We start from the raw sequence: 25,713 nt of genomic DNA, 5'->3' as shown, positions 1-25,713 counted from the left end.
GCTCCTTTATAGGTCCCTGGTTCCCCTTCAAGGCCTTGAGGTTTTAGCATCTCTGGAGGATGAGGGAGGACATGGCCAGGGGCCCTAACAACGCGCCGCGATGGGCACTCCTGGTGGTGCTTGCCGCCGTGGGCACAGCCGTGACAGCAGCCATCAACCCTGGTGCTGTGGCCAGGATCTCCCAGAAGGGCCTGGACTATGGTAATTGGATGCCTTCCTTCCCTCCTCTCCTTTATACCTTTAAATGATTGAACAGAATCAGAGAAAGAATAATATTGCACATGTGAAAAATTATATGACATTCAAATTTCAGTGTCCATAAATAATGTGTTATTGGAACGTAGGCACGTTCACTTGCTTACGTATTGTCTGTGGCTGCTTGCGTGCAGTGACAAAGACAGTGTGACCCACAAAGCTCTGGCTTTTTTATAGGAAACCTTAACTGACCCCTGTCTTGGACCCGCCGAGTCCCGCTGTCTGTGCCATGGATAGGGGCCGTGCGTCCAGAGCCTGCCCTGCCCTGCAGGCCTGGGCTCATGCCGGGGCTCTGACAGTCGTCCCCTGTCCTCTCCCCTCAGCCTGCCAGGAGGGAACGGCCGTGCTGCAGAAGGATTTGGAGAAGATCAAGATTCCAGATTACTCAACAAAGTTTAAAATCAAGTTTTTGGAGAAAGGAAGTTGTAGCTTCTACAGGTAAGGCCCGTCAGAGCTCAGTCCTCAACATGCAGAACCTGCAGTGGTCTGGGGCCACCAAGACCTAGAATGGCAGAGGCAGACGCCTTCACTCGCACAGCTCAGGACCCCAAAGGCATGTCCACACCGTCCCAGGGGGATCTAAGCCCCCACGCTGAGCATGGAGGGAGCCACAGAAACTGTCTAGCACCCACCACGACTCCCAGGCGATATGTCACGAACCCCAAAACTCTATGCCAGGCCCGTGTATTAGTTAGAATTTGGGGGGTTTCAAGGACAGAAAACTGAATCCTAAATGGCCTAAAGCCAGAACGCATTGGTTCACGTGACTGGACTGAAAAGTCAGCTGAAGCTGACTTTGGGTTCAGCTTGAGGCAGGCTCCAATGTCACTGGACCCTGTTTCTCTCTTGCCAACTCTCAGCGTCACCTTCTTGGACAGGCCTAATTTTCAGGCAACGTGTCCCCTCCAGAGACAAGAGGGCCACCAGCCTTGATGTCAGCACTCACCATCTGTAGGACGGCACCTTCTCCTGGCAACTCCAGTGAAAGCCCTGCGATTCCCTGCGACTGGCCGGTCTCATGTTACTTACACGCTCCTGAGTCATCGCCGTGGCCAGGGCAATAGATCACATTAGCTGGCTCAGCCCAAGTCACAAGCCTAAGTCACCCCCCTGAAGATAGAGGGGAAGGCAAATTTCTCTGGAGTGGCATGGCACAGATGTGGGGAGGGGCTCCCCAAAACCAAATAGCAGTTCTGTTATGACAAGAAGGAGGCGTGAGTGCTGGGCAGAAAACCCATGAACGTCTGCCACAGAAGTGTTTACGCCCATTCATTCGACAGATGTCTGAGCACCTTCTGTGCGTCTGACACAGCAGGCTCTGGAGCTACAAGTGAAAAAAGACACATCCCACTCCCATGCAGAGTTTACAGTCAAGGAGATAACCTTTGCTGTCTTCATAGGTCATCGCACACCTTGCAAGATAGAGATTACTGTGCCCATTTTACAGATGAGGACACTGGGGCTCAGGGTAATGAAATGATGTGTCCCAGGTAACACAACAGTATACTGAGAAACAGGATTCAAATGCAGATTTGGCTGACTTCAAGGCCCAAGCCACACCACTGCCCGCATATTTGCCAAGGCAGCTGTTATAGCTTTGGTCTCCTAGAATGCCTGGGCGAGGGCCTGGGTGGGGGTGGGGGGACGAGTCTGTATTAACCAGTAACCGAGCCCTCTTGTGGGCACCTGGGAGGCTGACTGAACATTTCTCCTTTGCAGCATGAACATCCGTGGATTCCAGCTTCCCAGTCCCCAGATAATTTTGGTGCCCGACGTGGGCCTTAAATTCTTCATCGGCAATGCCAGTGTCAAGATAAGCGGAAAGTGGAAGGCACAAAAGGCTTTTATGTACGTTTCCATGCTTGGGGGTTGTTGGAGGTCCTCTTGCTGATACCTGGGAGGGATTCGAGCCAGGGTCTCAGCAAAGCCCAGGTTTTGCCCTACCTGTCACCACGTGTTGTCCTGGGGTTCCTAGGGGAATTTTTCACATAAGAAGATTCAACATAACCCTCGGTTAAAAGCTGGACATTTGTCCACATCTCAATGCAAGACACTGGCAAGGCTGTGTTGGTGTGTGTGGCTTAGGATGGAAAGCTAACTGGGACCTTTCATGTATTCTTTTTATCACTTAGCTATTGCTGTGTAACAAACCATCCCAAACTCTAGTGGTTTAAAACAACAATCACATATGGTCACTAATGATCACTTATGTATCTGAGTGCCAGCCGGGGTTCAGCCGTTCCGGGTTGTGCTCTGCAAGGAGGCTCAGCTGCACACGTGTCTCCTCCTCCTCCTGGGACCAGTGGGCTGCCCAGAGCGTGTTGTTGGTGACAGCAGAGGTACAAAGCGGGACGGCAGGAGCAGGCAGGTTCTCTGAAGGCCTGGGCTCAGAGCTCATACACCATCGGCCAAATCATGTCACGTAGCCAAGCCCAAAGTCAAGAGCAAGGAAACGCACCCCCCCCATGATGGGCAATAGCAAGTGTATGAGTGCGGGGAGGGGTGAAAATTGGGGCAAATCATCCAAACGATTATACAACTCTGAATCTAAATACAGTGACCTTGCCGAATAGTAAGAGTGGCTCAGTCGACCAATCTCTTTAGGAAAGTCTCCTTTATGGGGAATCTAGGGAGAAAAGGGAGGAACAGCCACCTGGGAAGAAGAGGGGTGTGAGTCTGCCCTCCCTGACAAAGGCTGCTGGCTTTGTCTGCTCCCCACAATGGGAATTGCTTAATCCTCTACCTGAGCTCTTTTATATCTACCATTTCACTTATTGATCACACACGCACAAAGTAAGACTTCATCGCATTATGGAAAAGTTGACCAATTACATTCATGTGTACTGTCTTAGCCAAAATGCATTGCACCCCCGAGGGAGGAGTTATTAACCTCACTCATTAATTAAGGGAGGCATTAATTAATTAAAGTCATTGGCTTCAAACACCCAGGCTTTTTGTAGCAAAGCTGAGATGCACACTCTGGCATCCACCTGCTGATTCAGAGTCTGGGTGAGGAAACAGAAACTCAGAGATGGTAAGAAACATGCCCAAAGCCACACAGCAAGGGCAGCGCCTGAGGCAGCGGTTAAGAGCAGGGTTCTGCCAGGCAGCCGTGGGTCAGACTGCAGGTTGGAAGCCTGACTGGGCCACTCAACTGCTGCGTGACCTTGTCCAAGCTGCCTCGTCTCTCTGCACTCTACCTCCCGACCCTGGCATGGAGATAAAACTGAAACCCACGTTCTGGCGTTGGGGTGACATTTGAATGGCGGTGGGGAAGAAAGGGCTTGGCTTGCTCCATGTCACTGTGTTCCTCCAGCAAAACCAGCGGCAATTTTGACCTGACAGTAGAGGGCGTCTCCATTTCGGCTGATCTGAAGATGGGCAGTGACCCCGACTCCGGCAAAGTCACCTTGGCCTGCTCCAGCTGCAGCGAGCACATCAGCAACGTCGGCCTGCACATTTCGGGCAGCAGGCTGGGGTAGGGTCCCCTGGGGCTGCGGTCGGGAGGCGGGACCAAAGGAAGAACGCTCCTAATCAGCCCTGTATTCGGAAAACACCTGGGGTGCCACCTCCATGCCAGGCTTTGTCAGAGGCCTCGGAAGTGGGGCAGGGGGCCGGGGACCACAGGTGAAGCAGACACTGTCCCTGTCTCAAGGCATAATTAGTTCATTCGATATTCATTTGGCAGATTGGACTGGGCATCTCTATGTCTCAGGCTCATGCTAAGCAGTTTACATACCCACTAAATTATATCCTTACCACAAATCTGTAGGCGTCATGTATCCATCCAGCCAACAGATACCTGCTGAAAATCAGCCATGCACAGGCTTGTGCAGCACGCAGCGCCCGAGATGCACTGAGTAAGAGCTAGCGCTGGTCAGAGGCTTACTACGTGCCAGCACTGTTTTGAGCACGGGCATAGCTCCTTCAAGTCACACAATGACTCTACGAGATTAGTCTAGTATTATGCCATTTTAGGGGGAGAAAACCGAGGCACAGAGAGGAGAGGAACTAACCTAAGCATTCATAGCGAGCAACTAGTAAGCCCAAGCCCATCTGACCCCAGACCCAGCCACACAGCCCTGTCCTCTTAAAGTTTCCAACCCACTGGGGAAGACAACCATGAACCAAATCACTGAACTCATGCATAGCTCGCCCAGAATTACAAAAGGAGGCTGGGCGCGGTGGCTCACGCCTGTAATACTAACACTCTGGGAGGCCAAGGCAGGAGGATCGCTTGAGGTCAGGAGTTTGAGACCAGCCTAAACAAGAGTGAGACCCTGTCTCTACTAAAAATAGAAAAAAAATTAGCCGGGCGTGGTGGCGCATGCCTGTAGTCCCGGCTACTTGGGAGGCTGAGGCAGGAGGATTGCTTGAGCCCAGGAGTGTGAGGTTGCTGTGAGCTAGGCTGATGCCACGGCACTCTAGCCCAGGTGACAGAGCAAGACTCTGTTTCAAAAAAAAAAAAAAAAGAATTACAAAAGGAGATAAGAACTGAGGAAAGGAGGAACAACTTGCTATGAATGCACAGAACAGGAGGATCTGACCCTGCCAGGGGGCAAGCCAGTTCTTCCTTGGTGAAATGACATTTGAACTGGGATGAAAAGAGTAAGTAGGAGTTAATGAGGTCGATGATGGGGACAGGGGGTGCTTTAAGCAGAAGGAACAGCGTGTGCAAAGGCACCGTGGTGGGAGGAAGCACAGGAAAGGGGACGTGGCAGGCCAGTGTGGCCAGTGTGCAGAGAGGCAGGGGGGTGGCAAGGAATGAGACAGAGACCCAGGCAGGGGCCCAGCCATGCAGCTATTAAGGACATGGCCTTGTAAGCAGGTCACTAAAACATGGGGAGGTGTGTTTAACGGGGTGTGTACACTGGGAGCTCTGGGGGGAGGGTGCCAAGGCCTATTTACAGGAGGGAGGACAGCTTCCCAGATGAGGCCAATTCCTGAATCCAGCCTAGGGACATCTGGAAAGCCTCATATATGTGCCTACATGTCAACTTCCAGGTGGCTGATCCGACTCTTCCGCAAAAAAATTGAATCTTCCATCAGAAACACCATTCAGGACAAGGTAGGAGGGCTGGGGCCGCGTCCACGGTCGTCGGAGCGGGAGGGGCCCTCAGTAACCACACGCCTCCCGCCTCGCTGGGCACTTCTGCTCTTGCCCAGAGCTCTCGGCCGTCCCCACAGCCCTGTGAAACCACAACTCCAGCTCTAAAAACCAGTCGTGTCTATTTAACTGAGGAGCCCACAAGAGACCAAGAAAGTCACTCCTCACACTGCCAGCAAACTTTCACCCCTGCCCGCTCGGACCCCCTCTGCCCTCCCCTGGGGTTCCTCCCTGCTGAGGAGGTGCCACTCTCTCCCTGCCCCGCTCTCCTCCCACAGCTCTGCTGGCCTCGGAGCCTTGCTGGCTCCTTCCTCCTTCCTGACCCACCCCAGGCCCCTCTGCGGTGCTCTCTGCCCAGAAGAAATACCGTTGATAAAGCTGCAGGCCTGGACGTCAGCCAAACCCCTGTTCCTTGAGCCTGGAACTGGTACAAGAGACAGGCATGAGCCAATGCCCCCCAACCCTGAAGTCCCCAAGCTAGCTTCTTCAGCTAAGAAAAGAGACCATTCATTTAGCTAATTTTCCATTAATTAACCATCCGTTTCCAAGAATCACCTAGCTCAAAGGGCAAATGAACTTGGGCTTTCTCCAGGAGGTAATGGGGAGCCATTGAAGGTTTTAGACAAAGGGTTGACCTGGCCAGATCTGTGCTTTAGAACAATGTCACTGTCCACTGTGGGAAGGACTGGAGGGGCCACGAGTGGTGGCAGGGAGGCTGAGGAGGCGTGCACAGTCTTCTAGGTGGGAGACGTTGCTTTCCTGGTCAAAGACACTGAAAATGCCGTAGGGAGATGTCAATCAAGTGAGATCACCTCTCTGAAGACAAGGTATCAAAAGTTTAAAATGAGAAAAATCAGTGCATGGTTGTTAAGATGCATAACACAGTGGATTATAGAATGGGTTTCAGGGTCAGAATCCTTCGGTTTTGTTCCTGGCCTCGGGGCTTAACTAGCTGTGTAACCTTGAGCAAACAACTTCATCTTTCTGAACCTCAGTTTCACCATCTGTCAAATGGGAATGTGAAAACCTTCTCCTCCAAGGTGTTGTAAGGATTCACGCAATGATACAGACAATGCGCCCACCCACAGCCCACCTGTCCGCATAACCACGTCACAGCATGAGGCGGGGTTAAGGTCTATTTAATATTTGGAACAATTAAAACGATTATTTCTTAGTCCCCCTAAAAGTGTCTCCTCTGTAGCAGCCAAGCTAGAAAGTAATCGTGCTGCTGCTGCCACTGATGGATGGTGAAGATGACGATGGCGGTGATGAAGGTGAGGGTGGTGATGGCGGTGGCCCACGTATGCTGAGGGCCGACAGTGAGCCTGGCAATATGCTAAGAGCTCTGTCTGTGGATTCTAGTCTTTATGCCCCTTTTACAGATGAGTAAACTGAGACACAGGAAGAGGAAGTGATACCCCACCTCAGAGCGGAGGTTCTTAGTCACAAGATCCTGGTTTGAATGAATGGATGGATGGATGGATGGATGAGGTGTCGTGATGCCTGGAGGGGCTGGAAACGGTGAAAGGGCAAGCTGGAATCCACCCCCGTGGAGCACAGAGTGCAGGGCGGATGTCTGAGTCTGCACCAAGCTTGCGTGGAGGGAAGAGGTGGCAGCCGGCCAGGCTCCCAGCTGGGCTGGGATTTGCCGTGGTCTGGAGCCATCTGTCGGCCTCACGGGTGAGCAACGCTGGTAGCAACGCCTGGGGGGGCCCAGGGGTCCGGCTGGGGCCCCACTGCCAGCTGTGCCGCCCTCTCAGCCCTGGGCCATTTGGAGAAGAGGCACAGCTTCCTCGGAGGATGACGGTCTAGGTCTCAGGACTTCCAGAGCCTTATGCGACAGCAACACCTCCAGGGAAAACAAGATTTTTTTCCTTCCCTCCCTCATAGCCTCCGGCCCTTCCTTCCTTTCCTCCCTCCCGCATTCTCTTCCTCTCTCCCTTGCTTCCTTCCCTTTTCTCTTCCTTCCCTCCCTCCCAGAGCCATTCCAGGTGTGTGCACAGTGACATGCAGATGCATCTGCCGCAGGGGCCCGCCACCGTCCCTCCCTCCCTCCCTCCCTCCGTCCCCAGGTGAAAGAACTTGATTGACAGTAGGGAAGGAGGGGAGGGGAGTATGGAGGTGACCTCTGGTCAACCGTAAGGAGGAGTAAGAACCCGAGGAGTTTGTTTTGGGATGTGCAGCCTGGAGGACCCAGGGGACATCCAGGGACAGTTGTCCAGGAGGCAGCGGGGCCCCCAGGCTGGAGCTCAGGGAAGTCTGGGCCCCAAGGCAAGGTCAGGGCGTTGGCCACATGCGCGGGGGAGCAGCGGAGGTGACTTGGCGTGGGCTCCCCGGGGGGGGGGCGGGGGGCGCTGCTGACGCAGGGTTTGGGTGCGAGCAGTTGATCGGGCGGCCCGGGCAGCGCGGAGGGTGGGGAGGGCACAGGGAAAGGCCCCGCACTGTGTGTGCTGCTGCTGTGGGCACTGGGGGAACCCGCCTCAGAACTGTCCCAGAGCGGCGAGGAAGCTGGGCCTTTATCCACCTGGGCTGTCCCTGGGGACGCCAACTCCTTGGCATGCGAGCACAGTCAGTCCTGAGAGTAGAGAAAGTCCTGGGGCTGGGGGCAGCAGGGGTGTGCAGGGGAACGTGACCTCCGGGGTGGACCTCAGGGACTGGGCAGTGGCCCTGCAGGGTCTGCGTGGGGCCGTGCGTGTGCCCGCAATGCTCCCGGAGGGCGCAGGAGCGGCGGGGCAGCGGCCGAGAAGACAGCCGGGAGGGGCTCCCGCACCTGGGGAAGAGAGGGGAGGGGTGAGGCTTGGTCACGGGACCCTGGAAGGACGGGCGACCACGCCAGGGGCTGCCTGGCAGAGGGAGGCAGAGACGGAGGCTAACGTGGGGAAGGTCGTGCGAGGGCAGCGTGGAGAGGGCGAGGCAGGGGCTTATCCCAGTGCCAACCTCTCAGTTAGGGAAGGCTGACATTCCGGCCGTCCATTGCTGCGAAACAAGCAGCCCAAACTTTGGAACCATAAAACAACCACCATATTTACTGCCCATGGGTTCTGTGGGTCAGGACATCGGACAGGCACAGCAGGGACAGCAGAGCTGGTCTCTGCTCCACGAGATCTGGGGCTCGTCTAGGAAGGCTCAGAAGCTCAGGGTTAGAATCTTCTGGAGGGTTCTTCTCTCACATCTCTGGTGCCTGGGCTAGGAAGACTGGAAGGCCCAGCTCACCTGGGACTATTGACCTGAGCCAGGACTGTGACCCCTCCACGGGGTTGGGGCTTCTCACTGCGTGTGACCGCGTTTCCAGAGGGGAGCGACCAGAGAAGGAGCATTGCTAGAGACCACGGTGGAAACTGCACAGCCTTTTGCGTCCTCGCTTCTGAAGTTACACAGTGTTATTTCTGCTGTGTCCTACTGGTTACACGCAAGTCACCAAGCCCAGTTCTAGGGGAGAGTGCACAGACTAAGTGGAAAGTATTATTTGCCATGCTCCGTTTTACAGATGAGGAAATAGAGGTCTAGATAAAGGGAGTAACTTCCTCAGTGGCAAAGTCAGCTTGTGACCCAACCCAGGTCTTCTCAGACCCGTGCTTGTTCCACTGTGAGTCTTGGGGTTTGGGGGGCAGGGAATGGCTCCCCTGGCCACACACAGCAAAGGCGAGGAGGGTGTCCACCCAGACTTAAGCAGAGAGCCTGCCCCTGCTCCCAGAAGCACAGTTAAGTGAAGGCTGGCCATTGACTACCTCATATGTGTCTGTTTACCACCTCATTCCACAAAATGAGGCAAAAACAAACAGATTTTTTTAAAAAGAAAAACAAAGAAACAACCAACAAAAACCCCACACTACAAAATAGAAAACATAAATACCCTTCAGGAAAGTTCCACAGCAGGGTAGGAAATAGAATGCAGATATGTAGGTCATGCAATCATATACAGTTACTATTTCTAAGTTGTATGTTGGACTCTGAACTTCCTGGTGGCCAAAGAGAAAAGGGAAATTTGACTGGCTACATAATTTTCAAGAAAAATTCAAGGAAAGCAAAGCATATCTGGACCACTATTCCGAAAGGACATTGTCCACTTTGGGAAGCCCTCACTGATCACTTGTTTGGTTCTCCCCAGATCTGCAAAGTAGTGACCGATTCTGTGTCATCTAAGCTGCAGCCTTATTTCCAGAATCTGCCAGGTGAGGGCTGGTGGGGATCAAAGGCAGAAGGGGATAGCAGGGAGCGGGAGGTAGAGAGGCTTCGTGGGTGTGATGGAGCCAGCAAATTTCCCAGATAAGCCTGGGCCTGGGTGGGAATGGGCAGAGCAGGTTATTTTAAAGTGGCAGGTGGCATTGGGCCAGGTCCTGTGGTAGGTGCTTGGTGAGGTAGAAAAGCAGCCTGCACCCCTCTCATTCCCTCATCTCTGCAGGGACCAAAGAGCCAAATTCCCCCAGCTCTCTGGGGCCAGAGACAATCACTGGCCTGAGATTTGATGCTGGTCACGTCTCCTTGGGCCTCAGTTTCCACATCCTTAAAATGGGAACAATAATCTCCCCCCTCCCACAAGCACTTGATAAACTGCAAAGAGCTGCAGCAGGCAGGGGTGGACTTCCTCTGGGTAAGTGCTTGCCACGTGCCAGGCACTCAGGAAAATGTCCCCTCTCAGCCTCTCTACACCCCACTGAGATAAATGTTGTTCTCCCCATTTCACATGTGAGGAAACTGAGGCTCAGAGAGGAGCTGAGACTCGTCCAAGGTCACAGAGCCATCAAGAGGCATGAGCAGGATCCAAGTCTGGAGTGAAGGTTTAGTTCATTCAGAGCCTGTGCTCCAAACTGCGACCAGGGCTGCCTCCCCGTGGAGCCCCGCATGGCTGGCACACGGTACCTGCCCATTTAAGAGGCATTTTCTTCCTCCAGGGCAGGGGCCCATCCTGGGCATGGTCAACACCCAAGGTTTGGCCTCATGAGGCAGGGAAAAGATTTTGGTTTGAGCCCCAGCTTCATCGCTCACCTCCTGTGCTATCTCGGACGACTTGGATTTCTGAGCCTCAATTTCTTCCTAACATGGGAAGGAAGGGCTAGAGGAGGGGCCAGTGTGTGTGTAATTCTCAGGGATGCCTGCTGGGAAACAGAGACGTTCAGACCCGACCCAGCCGGGGCTCAGCCTGGGATATTATCACTGCTGATAACCACCCTCCCTGGCATGTGAGCCCACGTGCAGGGCATTGGGAACACACCTTCTCATGTGTCCTCCAGCTTCTGTGGAGGTCACTAGTATCACCCCCATTCTACAAATGGCAAAAAGTAGCCTGGAGGAAGTTCAAGGACTTGTCCAAGGCGGTACAGAGTTTGATTCATGCCCAGGTCTCTCTGTGCGCTTGACCCTGTGTTCTAGCCACTCTTCTCAGGGCCGTTGGAAGAAAGGGGGAAGGTGGTATCTGTGAATGTGGGATGTGGGCTCATTTTCCTACAAGGTGAGCCAGGGAGGGCTCCCTGGAGGAGGCACTGAAGTTCTCGATCCAATTTTAGGGGATGCTGCCATGGGAGCCAGCTCATGGTCCGTCTCCTTTCTCTCTAGTGATGGCCAAAATAGATGCTGTGGCTGGGATTGACTATCGTTTGGTGGCACCTCCGACAGCCACTTCTGAGTACTTGGATGGGCACCTGAAGGTGAGGCTTACACCAAGAATCATATAACCTCAGGCCTCTGCCTCAGACCCTCCTGGGGCTCCCCATGGTCCTTGGAAACAATCTTACAACGACCTTCCACCTCCTATCTACCCCATACCCCAGCACCACCTCCCTCTCCACTCTCCCCTGACTCTCCCTGCTCCAGGCACACTGGCCTCCCCACCATCCCCAAGGCGCACCGTGCCTGCCTGTCCCCAGGAACTTGCTGCTCCCTCTGCCCGGGGTGCGCTCCCCCAGATATCCACACAGCTCTGCCTTGCTTCCTTCAAGTCCTCGCTCAAATATCCCCTCCCTAGAGAGGCCCTCCTAGACCAGGCTCACTGAAATAGCTCTCTCCTCTGCCCCCCCTGCTTTGTTACTAATACACACACATAACACACAGAGTATCGAGTCTGTCTCCCTCACTATGATGAGAGAGAAGGAGGTGTGACTGCTTAGTTCACCGCTGTGTGTGCAGCACCGAGAACTATGCTCGGCACATAGTAGGTGCTCAATAAATATTTGTCGGATGGCTAGATGGATGGGAAGATGGGTGGGTGGATGCATGGATGGATGGAGGGTAGGTTTGTGAATGGACAGGTGGATGTGTAGGTGGATGGAGAGGTGAATGGATGGATAGATGGGTGGATGGATGGATAGATGGGTGGATGGGTGGATAGATGGATGGGTGGATGGGTGGATAAGTGGATATATAGATGGGTGGGTGGATGGGTAAATGGGTGGGTGAATGGATGGATAGATGGATGGATGGACAGATGGATGGAGTTTGATTTCATGCCACTCTTGCCCTCACTCGTTACCTTCCAAACAGACACACTGGCCTTGCACTTCCTCAAATATACATCAAGCTTGTTCCCACCTCAGTGCCTTTGTCCTAGCTCTTCCCTCTGCCTGGAACTCCCTCCCCTCCCAATGTCCACCTTTACCCTGCTGGCTTCTTATACTCCTCATGGGTCTCCACGCAGTTATCTCTCCCAGAGCAGCCGTCCCCTCCTCCCCGGCCGGAGGAGGTCCCACTTCCTGGCATTCATTCCACTTGTGTCTCCGTCGGTCCTTCTCAATTGGCGATTTGCTTGTTTGTGTGTGGTTAATTGTTTGTTCCAAAACACATTCAGTGTGAAAAATAAAATTTAGAAACTACAGAGGAGCAGAGAACTAAACAGGAAGGAAGGAATAGAAAGAGAGAGAGAAATTATCCAAGTCCTACAAGCCAGAGATAAGCATTGTCAACGCACAAAGGGAGATAGATCCCTCCAACTCTGAGACAGAGGAAAATACACACACACACACACACACACACACACACAAGCACACATATACACACATAGAGACACAGAGACAAATACACGCACATACAGGCATAGAAACAAATACACACAAAACCCACAATATAGAAATGGAATCAATGCAACATATGTACGCACATATAGACATAGAAATATGCACGGACATACATACATTTGCATGCGTCATATTATACATGTTGCTTTACAACTGTTAAAAATAAAAGTGTGTAATGTGAACATTTTTCCATGAAATATCCTCCTGCAACCCTTGTCCCGGCTGTTCGTTGTTTCAGTGGGCAGCTTGGGATAAGCTGTGTGGACAGTGCCCCCTCCTGGGACGTTTGGTCTCTTTCCATTTTTTTCTGCAAACATAACCAAAGCTGCAGGATCATCCTTGTCATTGTGTCGCTGCTCACCCTGGAATAGTTCCTAGAAGTGGAATTGCTGAATCAAATGGCATGCTAAACAAAAAGAAGAAGAAGAAGAAAACTATCCCCGTATATCTAAGTGAGACAACAGAATAAAAGCTTAAAACCATATGCAATTATCCACAGCGAAGGAGAAGCTCCTCTTTGGAGCCCAGGGGTGATCGCTGAAAACCATGGAGTGTGCTATAATGACTTAAATGCACAAGGAAAGTCATTTAGATTTTGCAGATAATCTGCACAAATGGATATGCACTGTTCTTCCACTTGCTTTACTCAGGTGGAAGATGGTATTGAAGATGGTTCCTGGTCAGTACACAGGTCCATATTATTTTTAAGAGTTGCATGACATTCCATACTATGCATGTCATAAATGATGGAATAATTCAAAGGTACACAGTGTTACACACTTCCAGGTACCTACCACCCAGATTTAAGAAATGTTACCACTTTGCCATATTTGCTTCTGATTTTTTTTTTAAGTGAAACATTGTAGAACTAACTAGCTGAGGCCCCGCTGGGCAGCGCTCTCCAGGCCTGCCCCACCCCAGGTCACCACACTAATGATGTCCACGTGTGTCCTTCTTGCTTGCGTTTTTATACTTTTTATGGGCCTCTAAATTTTACATAAGTGGTATCCTACCATGTGTATCCATCTATAGCTTGCTTTTTTAAGCTCAACATTTTTTTAGCTAAATAAATGATCTGCTTTTGCAATATGTTGCCAAATTGCTCTTCCGAAACAAAACAAACAACCCCGGCAGCACACGAACACTCTCACCAAAAGCTGGAAAGCATCAGCTGAAAACACACACAGCGCTTAAAACGATTTACCTCTTTTCAAATTTTGCTAACTTTATAGATGAGACAAACAAACAGAATTTCATTGTTCTTTGAATAGAACTTCTCTGCTCATTAGCAAGGTTGGGGCTGAGCCAATGGTGTGGTTAGGCGAGTGCTCGCTGGACTCTGGATGCCCAAGTTCAATTCCTGGCCCTGCCACTAACCAGCTGTGTGACCTTGGGCAAGTCACTTCACCTCTCTGTGCCTCAGTGTCCATTCCTATAAAACGAGTGCAATTACACCCCCCGCCCCCCCCAGGGTTGGCATGAAAAGCACTTAGAAACTAGCACCCAGGAGGGGTTTGATGCTATTGTTAGTTTCTGGCCACTGCTTTTTCCTTTGTGTACAATCAATCGATGTCCTCAGCCCATTTATTCCTGGGGTGGAGATGTGGGATTACAACTCCTGAAGGCTGCCTGGGCTCACTGTATTGCCTCCACCCCCAGGGGGAGTTTTTCAGCCTGGCCCACCGCATCCCACCTCCCTTTGCCCCGTCAGCGCTGGAGTTCCCCGAGGATCACGACCGCATGGTGTACATGGGCCTCTCCGAATACTTCTTCAACACAGCGGGGCTCGTGTACTACGAGGCTGGAGCCTTGAAACTGACCCTTACGGATGAAACGGTAAGGCCGGGCTGTGGGTGAGTGTGGGAAGAGCACTGGACTCCGAGTCCAGCGGACATTCTGCATTTGAAGCTTTGTTCGTGGGGGAGATCGAGGTGTTGACTCCCAGTTGTCCAGACCGAAGTCCAAATTTTAGCCCTGCCCCTTTCCAGCCAGGTCACCTCAGGTCGGTTACTCAACCTCTCAGAACCTCAGTTTCCTCTTCTGTAAAACACCAATCACAGTATCTTCGTGAGGAGAGGGTGTCGTGAGGAGGAAATGAGGGGGGAATGCTTGAGAGGCACTGAGCATGGTGCTTAGCGTGTAAATGTCATAAGAAATAAATGTGACAGCTGACATTGACGGAGTACTTGCCATCGGTCAGACTCTGTAATCCGGTCTTGGCATCAGGCTACGGCAGAGGCGGGCCACCTGGAAGTGGGGCATCCCGTGTGATTGGTTTGGGAGCAGATTGGCCTTTCTCAGAGGCAAAAACCAGGGAAGCCGACAGTCACTGGCCACATAACCTGACCATTCCTGCGGAAGTTATGGTTTGCCTTCCGGGCTGGGTGCTGCAGAGGTTGCGGGTCAGTGCTCTGTGGTCACATCTGTTCTGGCTGTTGTCCATTTGTATATTCAGTCTCCCACCACCACCCCCATACAGAATTTGTACCCTCCTCTCAATCTGCAACAGAACCCCCTAAAATCCTTTTCTCTTCTCTTGCTACAGATTCCAAAAAACTCCACAATCCGACTGACAACCAGATTCTTTGGAACCTTCCTACCCCAGGTGAGGAAGGGCTCACTCCCCTTTAGTCAGCTCGGGAGGTGGCCTGGCGGTTCTGGGGAGGACCGGGCTCAGCTGAGTGGATGAGGAGACACCCCTGCCCCCAGACCCGGAGGTGACCCAGTGTCAGAGAGTGGAAATGGCTCCATGCAGCCCATCCCAGTACAGAGAAAGGCTCCAAGCGCCCAGCTGGCCAGGTGTGCGGTGGATGTGTAGGCTTGTCCACTTAGTAAATATTTATCGAGTGCCCACCTTGTGCCTGGGGCCCCGTGCTGGGAACCCAACAAAACAGACCACATTCCTGCCCTCCTGGAGCTCCCAGTCCAGTGGAAAGAAAAGTAGCATTCAGGCGCACAAAACAATAACAAAAATAACGCAGCCCGTTATCAGTGCAACCAACAGGTTGATGAGGTTACTTTAGACAAGATGGTCGAGGAAGCCCATCGTCTTAGCCCGCTTGCGCTGCCATGGCAAAATACCACAGACCGCGTGGCATAAACAACAGAAATTTATTTCTCGTAGTTCCAGAAACTAAAAGCCCAAGGTCAAGGTGCCCAGCAGGTTCAGTTTCCAGTGAGGGCTCTCTTCCTGCTTTGCAGACGCCACCTTCTGGCTGTGTCCTTGCATGGCCTTTCCTCGGCGTGCGCGTGGGGTTGCCGGGGGAGATAGCTCTCTGGTGTCTCTTCTGAAAGGACACTAATTCTACCGGACCGAGGCCCTATCCTTATGACCTCGTTTAACCTCAGTGACTTCCATAGAGGCCCCATCTCCAAATACAGCCACACTGGGGGTTAGGACTTCAACATATGAATCGGGGGGACACATTCTGTTGAAAACAGCCTCTCCAGTGGTGGCACCCCAAAAGTTTATTCATAAGGAAGAACTGGTTGGGGGGAGAGGTGTGGCAGGTGCGGACACCCAGGGGCACTGTCTTGAAGCTGCATTTGCACAGCAGTCACAGTACTTTTACTCAGACCCGCGTTTACCTAGGGGAGGGTCAGAGGCTAGGAGAGACAGGGGAGTGTCACCAAGTCGCTCCTTAATTCCCCCTTGAAGCTGCTGCTGCTCTCTGAAGAGGTGACATTTGAGCTGAGGCCTGAAGGAAAGGAAAGAGCCAAACTAGGAAAGAATGGGTGGACAGGCATTCAACAAGAGGGAACCGAGAGTGCAAAGGATTTTAAATGGCAAGCAATCTTGTCGCGTTTGGAAGAGTTCCCTGTCGCCGATGACTGAGGACAAGAGGTAGAGACATGTAGGGTGAGGTTGGCAGGGCGCCAGGTGCCAGGCTACCCTAGAATTTATTCTAAGAACAATGGGCAGACATTGGAGGTGATTAAAGTAAGAGCAGAGCAAGATAGGGCTTAGAAATATTTTAATTAAAGCTCCCCTTTCTGTTGGTTCTCCCCACTGGGGGCTGCAGGTGGCCGAGATGTTCCCGAACATGAACATGCAGATTGTCATCTCGGTCTCCACCCCGCCACACCTGTCCATGCAGTCCTCTGGCCTTGCCCTCACCCCTCACCTGGAGGCTGAAACCTTTGCCATCCTCCCCAACTCCTCCCTGGCTTCCCTCTTCCTGCTGGGCTTGGTAAGCTGTTCTGGGTGCGGGCAGATGGGGAGCCCTGTGCCGTGCCGAGAGCACTGTCCTTGGTGTCAGGAGACTGGGCAGAATCCTGCCCAGATTCAAATCCGGACAGTGTGACTCCAGAGCCTGAGACCAGCTCAACGCACCCGCTCTGGCTCCTACGGGCACTCACTCCCCCAGCCGTCCGTTTGTACATTTGTTTAGTTATTAATTCAATTATTCACTCACTCAATTTTTCATTCATTCAATTATTCATTCCACCTTTGCTAGAAATATGTGTACTGTTTCCAATTCATTCATTTATATCTTTAGTCATTCAATTATGTATTTGTGTTTGCTCGTTCATTCATTCACTTATTCTTTCAATTAATAATTCATTCAGTCATTCATTAGCTTGTTGAAATGTGCTACACCTTTTCCACGCGCATTCATTTATTCAATTATTCACTTACTTATCCCTTTGTTCAATTGTATATTTCTTCATTCATTCTTTCATTCATCATTTATTCATTCATGCCTATCTTTGTTTATTCCTTCATTTGCATATTTGTTTAATCCTTCAGCCAGGCTTTCACTCCACTATTGATTCGTGTGTTCATTCATTTGATCACCCCATCACTCTGCAACCATTTGGTGGCACCTACTACGGCCACTGGGGATGTGGACCAGACTCTCTGCCCTCCTGGAGGCACCTAGAGGCCTTCGGCAGGTGTGGCCAGTCCCAAGCTGTTATCTCTGCTCTGCAGACAGAGTAGCTTCTGAGGAGTCACCCGAGGTCACACAGACTGCACAGGACCCCCGAGGTGGGAACCTCGGTCCTCTGCCTCAATAAGTATTTTTTTAATGACTCAATGTATAAGTGGTCGTGAGAACAGGGCTGGCCCGGATTCCAGCCCTGAGGTCTGTCTCACACAGCCCTTCCGGGAGTGGCCTGGGGACTCTGAAATGGCCCCAGAAGCAGGGGGAGAAAATGGAAATTGGCTGACAGTCCGGGACTCAGCGGCCACAAAGCCCAGTAGAAGTCTCCCCGGTCCTCGGGCTCTGCCGGCCTGACCCGGTGTTGCGGGCTGCCCTCCCGAGCCTTTGTGAAGCTGACCCCCCTCGTCTCGAAGGCCTCCAAGAGCCCAAGCCCTGGGTCGGGGCACTTCACGCTGGGTCGTTGCTTTGCAGAGCACGAACGCTTCTGTGGAGCTTGGCACCATGTCCAGCAGGCTTGTCGGGGAGCTCAAGTTGGACAGGTAAGCGGGCCTGTGGGGATAGGAGGAGGGGCCTGCCCATCCCCTCTTGGTGCCCGTGGGGTAGCAGTGGCCTTAGGATGTACGTAAGCACTGTGCTCTTGCTTTCCTGTGTCCCCATCACAGTTAAGCCTCAAAGGGTGTGCAGTGGGCACAACATCCCCATTTCGCACACAGCAAAACTGATGCTCAGAGGCAAAGCGGCTTGCCCAAGACAACACACTGCAGGGCGACCAATCTTCCTGGTTTGCCCAAGAGTGTCCCAGTTTTAGCACTAAAAAGTCCTGTGTCCCAGGACGGCCCATGGTGAGGAAGAGCCAACCAATGAGCCATGCCACACCCAGCCACACAATGCCCAGCCGCCCGGTGCCCCCGGCCTTCCTTGGCACTCGGAAAGCCCACTTCAACTTCTCACCCCATCCTGAGGACTTCAGCAACCACCCCCTGCTGGGAGACTCTGGAATCCACGTGGCCTGGGTTTGAATCCGGCAGTGGAGGTCGTGGTTAGGAGCGTGGGCCCTGCCATGAGGCTGCCTGCATTTGAAGAGCCGCTGGCCTCGGTGGGCACCAAAACTCTCCGAACCCCAGCCTCCCTGGCTGTCAAACCCCAATAACTATGCTTGGCCAACAGCATCGTCGTGAGGATTAAATGAGGTATTAATATGCACTGATGCATGTAGAACACTTGAAGTGGTGTAATAAATGCTCAGTAAGCAAGAGGGAAGAGAAAGAGAAACATACAGAGAAAGAGAAATACAGAAATGGAGGGAGAGACATAGAGAAAGAGACAGGCAGAGACACAGAAAGGAGACACTCAGGGAAAGAGACAGAGGCACAAAGGGAGGGAGGAGAGAGATAGGAAGGGCGACAGCATGACAGATACAGACAGGTGGGGACACATTACGACACAGGCCAGGAGACAGGGGGAGGGAGGGAGGGGCAGAGACAGAGAGCAGGAGCCACTCAGGGCAGATGTGACGACCCCGACATGCACACCTGGCAGCTGCCTCTTCACCGCGTTCACGCTGTTTCCACGGAGCCTCGACCCGCGTCCCTGCCTGCTCCCGCCTTCTCGTTGGCACCGAGCTGTCCTTCCCAGCCCCGAGACCGGCTCCTGAGGGTCCCACGCTGCGCATTGCTCCTGGCATCATTTTGACAAGCGTCACTGCTTTCGAAACACGTGGATTCCATTTTTCTGAAACACCCGTGGGCCCCTCCCGTCGAGGAGCCGGAGAGGACACAGCTGGGTGTCGGCTGAACACAGACTGTGAAATATGCGGAGGGCTGCGGGGTCCGTAAGACAAGCCACAGAGCAGGAACTCTGGGGCTACTGCCTCTGGGTGAGCAAGAGCAAGTTCTCAAACTCTGCGGAGTGTTGGCTACGACGAGGGCTTTGGCCTCGGGGAGACCTGTTTGAAATCCTGCTTTGCTAATTGTTAGCTGTGTGGCTTTGGACAGTTGCTTGCCCTCTCTGAGCATCAGTTTCCTCATCTGTAAAATGAGAAGCCCTCACCTCTTGAGGTGTTACTGGCATTCAGTGGGAGAAAGCACCCAACATGGAGAATGATAGGGGTTTAATAAATGGCCACATTTCCCCCTTTCTTGGAGATCGCTATTAAAACGCCATAAAGGCCAAAAGGGGGGAACAGTTTATGGGTCAGGGAACGGAAAAGTCCATGGGTTTCAGGCAAGGGTGGACGCAGGTGCTCAAATGATGTCCTTAGGAATCAGGGTCTCTCCATCCCTTGGCTCTGCTGTCCTTTGTGCTGGCTTCATTCCCCGGCAGGCTGTCACCAAGTGGTGGCAAGATAGTCACCAATAGCTTCCTTATTTTCCTTGAGAAAAGAGAGCACCTCACTCCCTACATTCCTAGCAGAAGTCCAGGGGCCAACTGTCACCAGGCCAGCATGGGTCCCAGGTCCATCCCTGCAGCAGTTACTTTGGCAGGAGAGGGGGACTACGCACTTTGGCCAGCACGGGCCAGAGCCCAGTGTGGGGTCAATGGCACTAACGATGCAGGTAAGGTGTGGATTCCCCAAAGGGGGCTGTGACCAGAGAGAAGGGGACGGACACTGAGTGGGAAAACCTGGCAGTATCTGCCAGACTGGGCCCCTTCTCCCCAGCAGCTGGGTTCTCACTGGAGTCGGGCAATCGGTGGTCTCAGTCTCCCCTCCCCTTGTCACAGGCTGCTCCTGGAACTGAAGCACTCGAATATTGGCCCCTTCCCGGTGAGTCTGAGGCCCTTGGTGGCCCCTTCCTTCTCGTGATCTGGGGGGACGTGTCACGGGTTCGTGGCACTATTTGGGTTCATTTGCATATAATTTGGTTGTGAATTAGTGGCACAAGGAGCTCGGTGGGCAGAGACTTGAGCCGGATTCCCTGCTCCACGCTTACTAACTGCAGGGCCTTGGGCAAGTCACTTCCCTTCTAAACTTCAGACTTGCCACATCTGAGTTGGTGTGAAGAGGTTTAAACAGGATTAAATAAGCACAATCCAGTTAGAAATCTGCCCACAAATGTTTGCTGAGTGGACAAATTAATTGCTTTACTGAGCACCTATGATGAGCCAGGTACGGTTCCAGGTGCGGGGTGTGCCAATGAACAAGACAGGGAAACGACATCTCTCAGAGCCTTACGTGGCAGGGGGGAGACAGGAAGGTCACAGTCGGAGCTATGAAAGGCAAAATGGGGGTGGGGTAGACAGTGATGGGGGGAATTAAGGGTGAGAGGGTGTGATCACGGAAGGCCTTTCTAAGGAGGTGATATTAATACCTGGGCTGAAGGAAGAGAAGGAGCCAGCAGAGGGACCAGCAGGGGCAAAGGCCCTGTGGTGGGAACAAGAGTGGCATGTTTGGGGACTGGAGAAAGCCAGTGCGGCCAGAGAGGCAGGCAGGGGCTGGCTCACCCAGGGCCTCCGGGATAGGCTAGAGAGGGCAGATTGTGTTCAACAGGCAAGCGCACTGTCCCCTGCAGGGAGTGACATGATGTGATCTACACCTACACCCCTGGCTGGGGTAGGGGCAGTGGGCGACAGACCAGCGGGGTCAGTGGGGAGGGGGTGCAGTTGTCCATGTGAGACGGCGAAGACCGGGACTCCGCCAGGAAGAGGGAGAGCGCGGGTGGACTGGAGACAGATTTGGGAAGTAGATTTGGACAGAACCTGGTGAGAGATATGACGTGTGGGGGGAGGGAGGACCACCGGGATGCCTGCTGCGGTCTGGGTGGAGCAGCTGGACGAATGGCCACTGGCTGAGACGGAGATAGAAAGGCCGGCGGGAGGGGAGCAGCAGGGGTCACCCCAGCCCGCATGGACAATCCCACCGCCAGGGCATCTCCACCCACGGGTAAGGAGGTCTGCCCCTGCTGTGGAGGCGGACGGGGAGTTGCCCCTGGGGGCAGCAAGTCATTGCCAGTGCTGTTCACCACAGGCCATTCAGAGCATCCGCCCTGGCATCTTCCATCGTAAGCCACAGTGTGCTGATTCTGTCCAGGGTCTCACTACGCTGGCCTGAATCTGCCGGTGGGCCTGTGGTTGAACCCCAGTTCCCACTGCCCCGGAGAACATTTGCTTAGATCCCTGAGGTGCCCTCAAGTTCCCCACCAAGTCAGTACCTCTGTTATTGAATAGTGAGACTCTATACTAACAACTATAGAGCATCCATTCCATACAAGGATAGGAAATTATAGGATACAGAGATGGAGGCTCCATGGCTTGTAATCTAGTTAAAGAATGAACGGATAGACCAATGACTGGATACCTACAGACAGACACATCAGGGACGGTCTCGTAAGCCACCCAGTCCCAAAGTCATACTGTCTCAATGTCCCCTCCAAATCTGATTAAAGTCCAGCCAGCCATTTCCACCTAATGAGATTACAGCAAACAGAAGGACCAAACGCAACCTCATTGCATTTTCATGGATTTACTGGTGCCAAGGTGCTCTCGGTGATCTGCTTCTGCAGAAAATAAAAATTTAGAGTTCCCAGGATTCGTAGGAAGAAGGGCACTACATTTGGTGAGGCCATGGAATTGTAGCCCAGGCAAGGAAACTCAATTGCTCCAGACACAAAAACGTGTATATTTGCAAGTTATAGATGTCACCACTAATGCAATCAACTGGAGGGTCTTACACTATTTTTGAATATTTTTTATTATTGCCAAAGCAAAACATACACACTGTAGAGCGGTCAGAACCTACGGGTTTGCACAACAAAGAAAATAAAGACTATCCATCCACGTTTTCATCACTTAGTTAATAAGTTAGAGTATATTCTTCCTGGCCTTTGGCTATGCCTAATTAATTAAAAAAATAGAATTATGTGATTTGTATAGCCTGCTTTTTCTCACTCAAAAATATATCACGAATATCTCTGCATTAATAATCATATTTCTATAATATTCTTAACAGTTGCATAATATCTCTTAGTATCAAAGTATCACCACTTCCTCCAAGTGATCCCCCTATTGTTGGACATGTGGGTTGCTTTTAAGTGATTGTTTTGGTAAAATTTATTACTTTAGTGAGCATTCTTGCATCTAAATTTTTGCCAACATCCTACGTTATTTCCTTAGGATAAATGCCTTGGAGGCACGTTTGCTGGCCCGAAAAGCACACAGGTTTTTAAAGCTTTTGATGGACATTGCCAAATAGTCCTCAAAAAGGCTGATTCAGTTTGCCCTCTAGCCTGCAGTGTCTGAGGGGATGTTTTTTTTTTTTGCTTTCTAGAGGAAGGATCTTACTTTGTCACCCAGGCTGGAGTCACAGTGTCATGATCATAGCTCACTGCAGCCTCAAACTCCCAGGCTCAAGCCATCCTCCTGCCTCAGCCTCCCGCATAGCTGGGACTACAGGCATGTGCCATCATGCCCAGCTAATTTTTAAATTATTTTTTGTAGAGATAGGGTCTTGCTATGTTGCCCAGGCTGGTCTCAAACTCCTGGGTTCAAGTGATTTTCCCACCTCAGCCTCTCAAAGTGCTGGAATTACTGTGAACTACTGCACCTGGCTGAGGATGCACTTTTTAAACCAAGGTTTTCACATTCAAATACCCTCTGGTGACCTTCCTTATCGTTGTCAGAAGGTATAAGGCCTTGCGCCTTACAATTTAGAGCATGCTTTACATCTGAGACCATTAGAGCAAAAGAAATCACTTCTGTGACCTTGATTGGGTTCCAGAGTTTTCACATCATCACGTGTGTCCAGCTCGCAGCAGTCTTCCCAGCTGTGAGGTCGCTGAGCCCACTGGGTGGAAGGGAGGGTGACGGAGGACGGCTGATCCCAAGGTGCCCCGATGACATGGGTCTTGTTCTCCTTCTGACTCAGGTTGCACTGCTGCAGGCTATCATGGACTACGTGGTGCCCAGTCTTGTGCTTCCCAGGATTAACCGTAAGGAACTTTGCAGAAACGATTGGTTTTTAGTCATGGAGGAAGAGGCTGGGGGTGATTACCTAGAGGTGCCTGAGACCCGGCCCCAGTTGTGAGAGCTGGAGGGTGGTCACCTCATGAGACAAAGGCTTATTAACAGCTCCATTTTTCATGGAGGAAATGGAAGATCAGAATGGTTGAGTGACTTACCTCAGGTCACACAGCAGGCAAGAGGTGGAGCTTGGGTTTGATCCCAGCTCTGAAGCCAGAGCTTTTTCCAACTCTTGGAGAAGGACCAGGGAGTCTCCTGCTAACCTGTAGAGCTTTAGGCAGGCCTACCCCTAACCTTTGAAAGCCAGGGGCAAGAGTACAATAGAGGCCACATAACCGGTGACTAGGATATTTAGAAATTAAAAGTTAATTCAACAAATTATTATATAGAACATGATCTAGCCTCCCCCCTTGACGAACCCAGCTTCATAATAATGACCTGGGAGACCAGGTTCAAATTTAGAATTGTAGAATTCCACGGCAGAATGTGGTGGTGTGGGGGGAACTGGCCACTGCCCATCTCTGGCTTTGTCCTAAACATTGAGGGGCTCCGTGCACACGTGCGCAGACAGCCCTGTATGTCCATGCTCTGTCCACACCGTTGCAGGCAGCTGGCCCTTGGCAGGGTGGGCCCTCAGGAGGGCAGTCTTGGGAAGAGGCCCGCATGGGGCCAGGAAGTGGGCTTGGGGCCGACGGAGAACCACAGAGGGGAGGCGCAGGCCCCGGGGCAGCCGTCCTTTCAGGCACGGACACCCCTGCCAGTCCCCACCTAGGGCAGGGCACGTGGGTGCAGGGAGGCTGCCCACCCTGGCTCTCCTGCCTTCCCTCCCCTCCTGGTGCTCACGCTGGTCTCCGTCACAGAGAGGCTGCAGAAGGGCTTCCCTCTCCCGATGCCCTCCCACGTCCAGCTGTACAACCTGATGCTGCGGTCTCACCCGGTGAGTGTCCAACGTCTCTTCTCGACAGCAGTAGTGACCTATTGCTGCGACGCTCCCTCTATGCCAAGCCCGGCATCGAGTGCCTTCTCCCCTCACTGCAACCCCAGATGTGGGTGCTGTTAATAAACAGAGAAGACAGACCAAGGCTCAGAGAAGCCACGCGTGTTAAATGAAGTCCAGGTTCAAAGCCAGGCTGCTGACTTTGAACCAGCACTGCCTCATTCCCACGCTGCACTCGGCAAACATGGAACTCATTCTAGTGGCCCGAGAGCCTCTTATAAGGCGGGTGCATTTAAATAGTTAACAAATATACGTCGCATGCCTTCTTTTGCACCCTGCATCATGCCAGGCACTGTGAGTATAAAACGTGGTCAGCGTCTGGCAGATTTAGACACAGCACAGAAGCCTTCCTGGTGGCTCTCGCCCAGCCTGACCTCCGTCAGCATGTGACACACCAACCCATGTCCTTGGCTTTCTTCTCTCAGTTTCCAGCATGTCCCAACAACGCTGTCATCTCTGCAACAAAACCACCCCCCAGTACTGCAGTGCTTACCTTGGTCAAGGGCTTTCCTGGTAACTTGTGGCCCTCGTGGGAAACACCCACGTCACCCAGATTCCTCGCTCCCCCTTAGCTGCCAATGTCATCAGTCGATCCCCAGTTCTTTAGACCGGGGAGCTGGTGGGGCTGAGAGACTGTAGAAAACTAGCCAGGAGAGCAAAGGAAACATCTGTCCATATTCCCCACATTTTACCAAGTTCATCCAGTAAAAAAAACAACTCCATGGCACAATTTAATTTCTTCATTTCTGGAGGTTCTGAGCGAAGGGCACAAAGGAGCAGAGAGAGGTGGTTTTGCAGCCTTGGTTGGAACAAGGGCTCCCTCGAGCTGCCATGAGGCAGGGATGACAAACGAAGCTTCCAGAACAGCCCGGGGGTCTTCGCGTCTGAGAAGGAAGCCGCTGCCAGGGACGCTGCTGACAGATTCGTGGGCACTGGCGGCCGCTGACATGCAGACCCCTGTGGCCAGACCTCAATGGCCCCCACCGCCAGCCCTGGACTTTGTGTCAGCAGGCAGCCCCGTCCTGCCCTCTCCTTCCCCACAGGCGGCTCCCAGAGTTCCCTTCTGAAAGCCTGCCCCCCACACTCACAAACGGGGGGTGCGCCTGCAGCTGACGCCCGCACCCCCTTCTCTCCCTAGGGTTTCCTGCTGTTCGGCGCAGACGTTCGCCGCGGCTGAAGTCGCCGGGCGTGCTGGAGGCCGTCGCCCGCACCTGTTCCTGATGGGCCACGGGGCACCGGCTGCCTTTCTCCAGGGAATCTCCTCTAGATCTTGACCAAGAAACCCCTTCGCAAACTTCTCTGGACTCAGACTCAGAAACGGTCTGCATGTGGGGGACTATTCATTGGACAAGTGCATGGTGTGTATTTCAAGGGCGAAGGCTGCATGGACGTTTCCTCCAGGAATTGTGTTTCTTTCCATTGTTACCACGACATTTCCTTCTGTGACTCACACACACACACACACACACACACACCAAAAAAAAACCCTCTGTTTTTCTTCCTGTG

At 52.5% G+C, this 25,713-nt stretch overlaps 1 protein-coding gene across 2 annotated transcripts; it reads left to right on the top strand.

Annotated features, from left to right (window-relative positions):
* Positions 1 to 25,713, top strand: BPI (bactericidal permeability increasing protein). 2 transcript variants are annotated; one of them, XM_045528596.1, is made up of 15 exons: positions 2 to 201; positions 579 to 693; positions 1,975 to 2,103; positions 3,572 to 3,733; positions 5,260 to 5,323; positions 9,471 to 9,534; positions 10,916 to 11,007; positions 14,029 to 14,205; positions 14,915 to 14,974; positions 16,392 to 16,559; positions 17,727 to 17,794; positions 19,977 to 20,019; positions 23,116 to 23,179; positions 24,071 to 24,147; positions 25,346 to 25,713. In XM_045528596.1, the coding sequence occupies exons 1-15, from the start codon at positions 60 to 62 to the stop codon at positions 25,382 to 25,384; spliced, it is 1,464 nt and encodes a 487-aa protein (XP_045384552.1). In that variant the 5' UTR covers positions 2 to 59; the 3' UTR covers positions 25,385 to 25,713. The 2 variants fall into 2 exon arrangements, with proteins under 2 accessions (XP_045384553.1, XP_045384552.1); XM_045528597.1 differs by lacking the exon at positions 16,392 to 16,559 and having other exon boundaries at positions 1 to 201.

Source organism: Lemur catta, chromosome 17 (genome assembly GCF_020740605.2).
Source record: "Lemur catta isolate mLemCat1 chromosome 17, mLemCat1.pri, whole genome shotgun sequence".
Taxonomy (NCBI): Eukaryota; Metazoa; Chordata; class Mammalia; order Primates; family Lemuridae; genus Lemur; species Lemur catta.
This window is presented reverse-complemented; position numbering and strand designations above follow the sequence as displayed.

Bases quoted from the DNA above. Each gene is read 5' to 3' on its own strand.
- BPI (XM_045528596.1), top strand. From the start codon at position 60: ATGAGGGAGGACATGGCCAGGGGCCCTAACAACGCGCCGCGATGGGCA. The intron at 14,206-14,914 runs GTAAGGCCGGGC...CTCTTGCTACAG, and splicing joins TGACCCTTACGGATGAAACG to ATTCCAAAAAACTCCACAAT. The intron at 17,795-19,976 runs GTAAGCGGGCCT...CCCTTGTCACAG, and splicing joins GGGGAGCTCAAGTTGGACAG to GCTGCTCCTGGAACTGAAGC.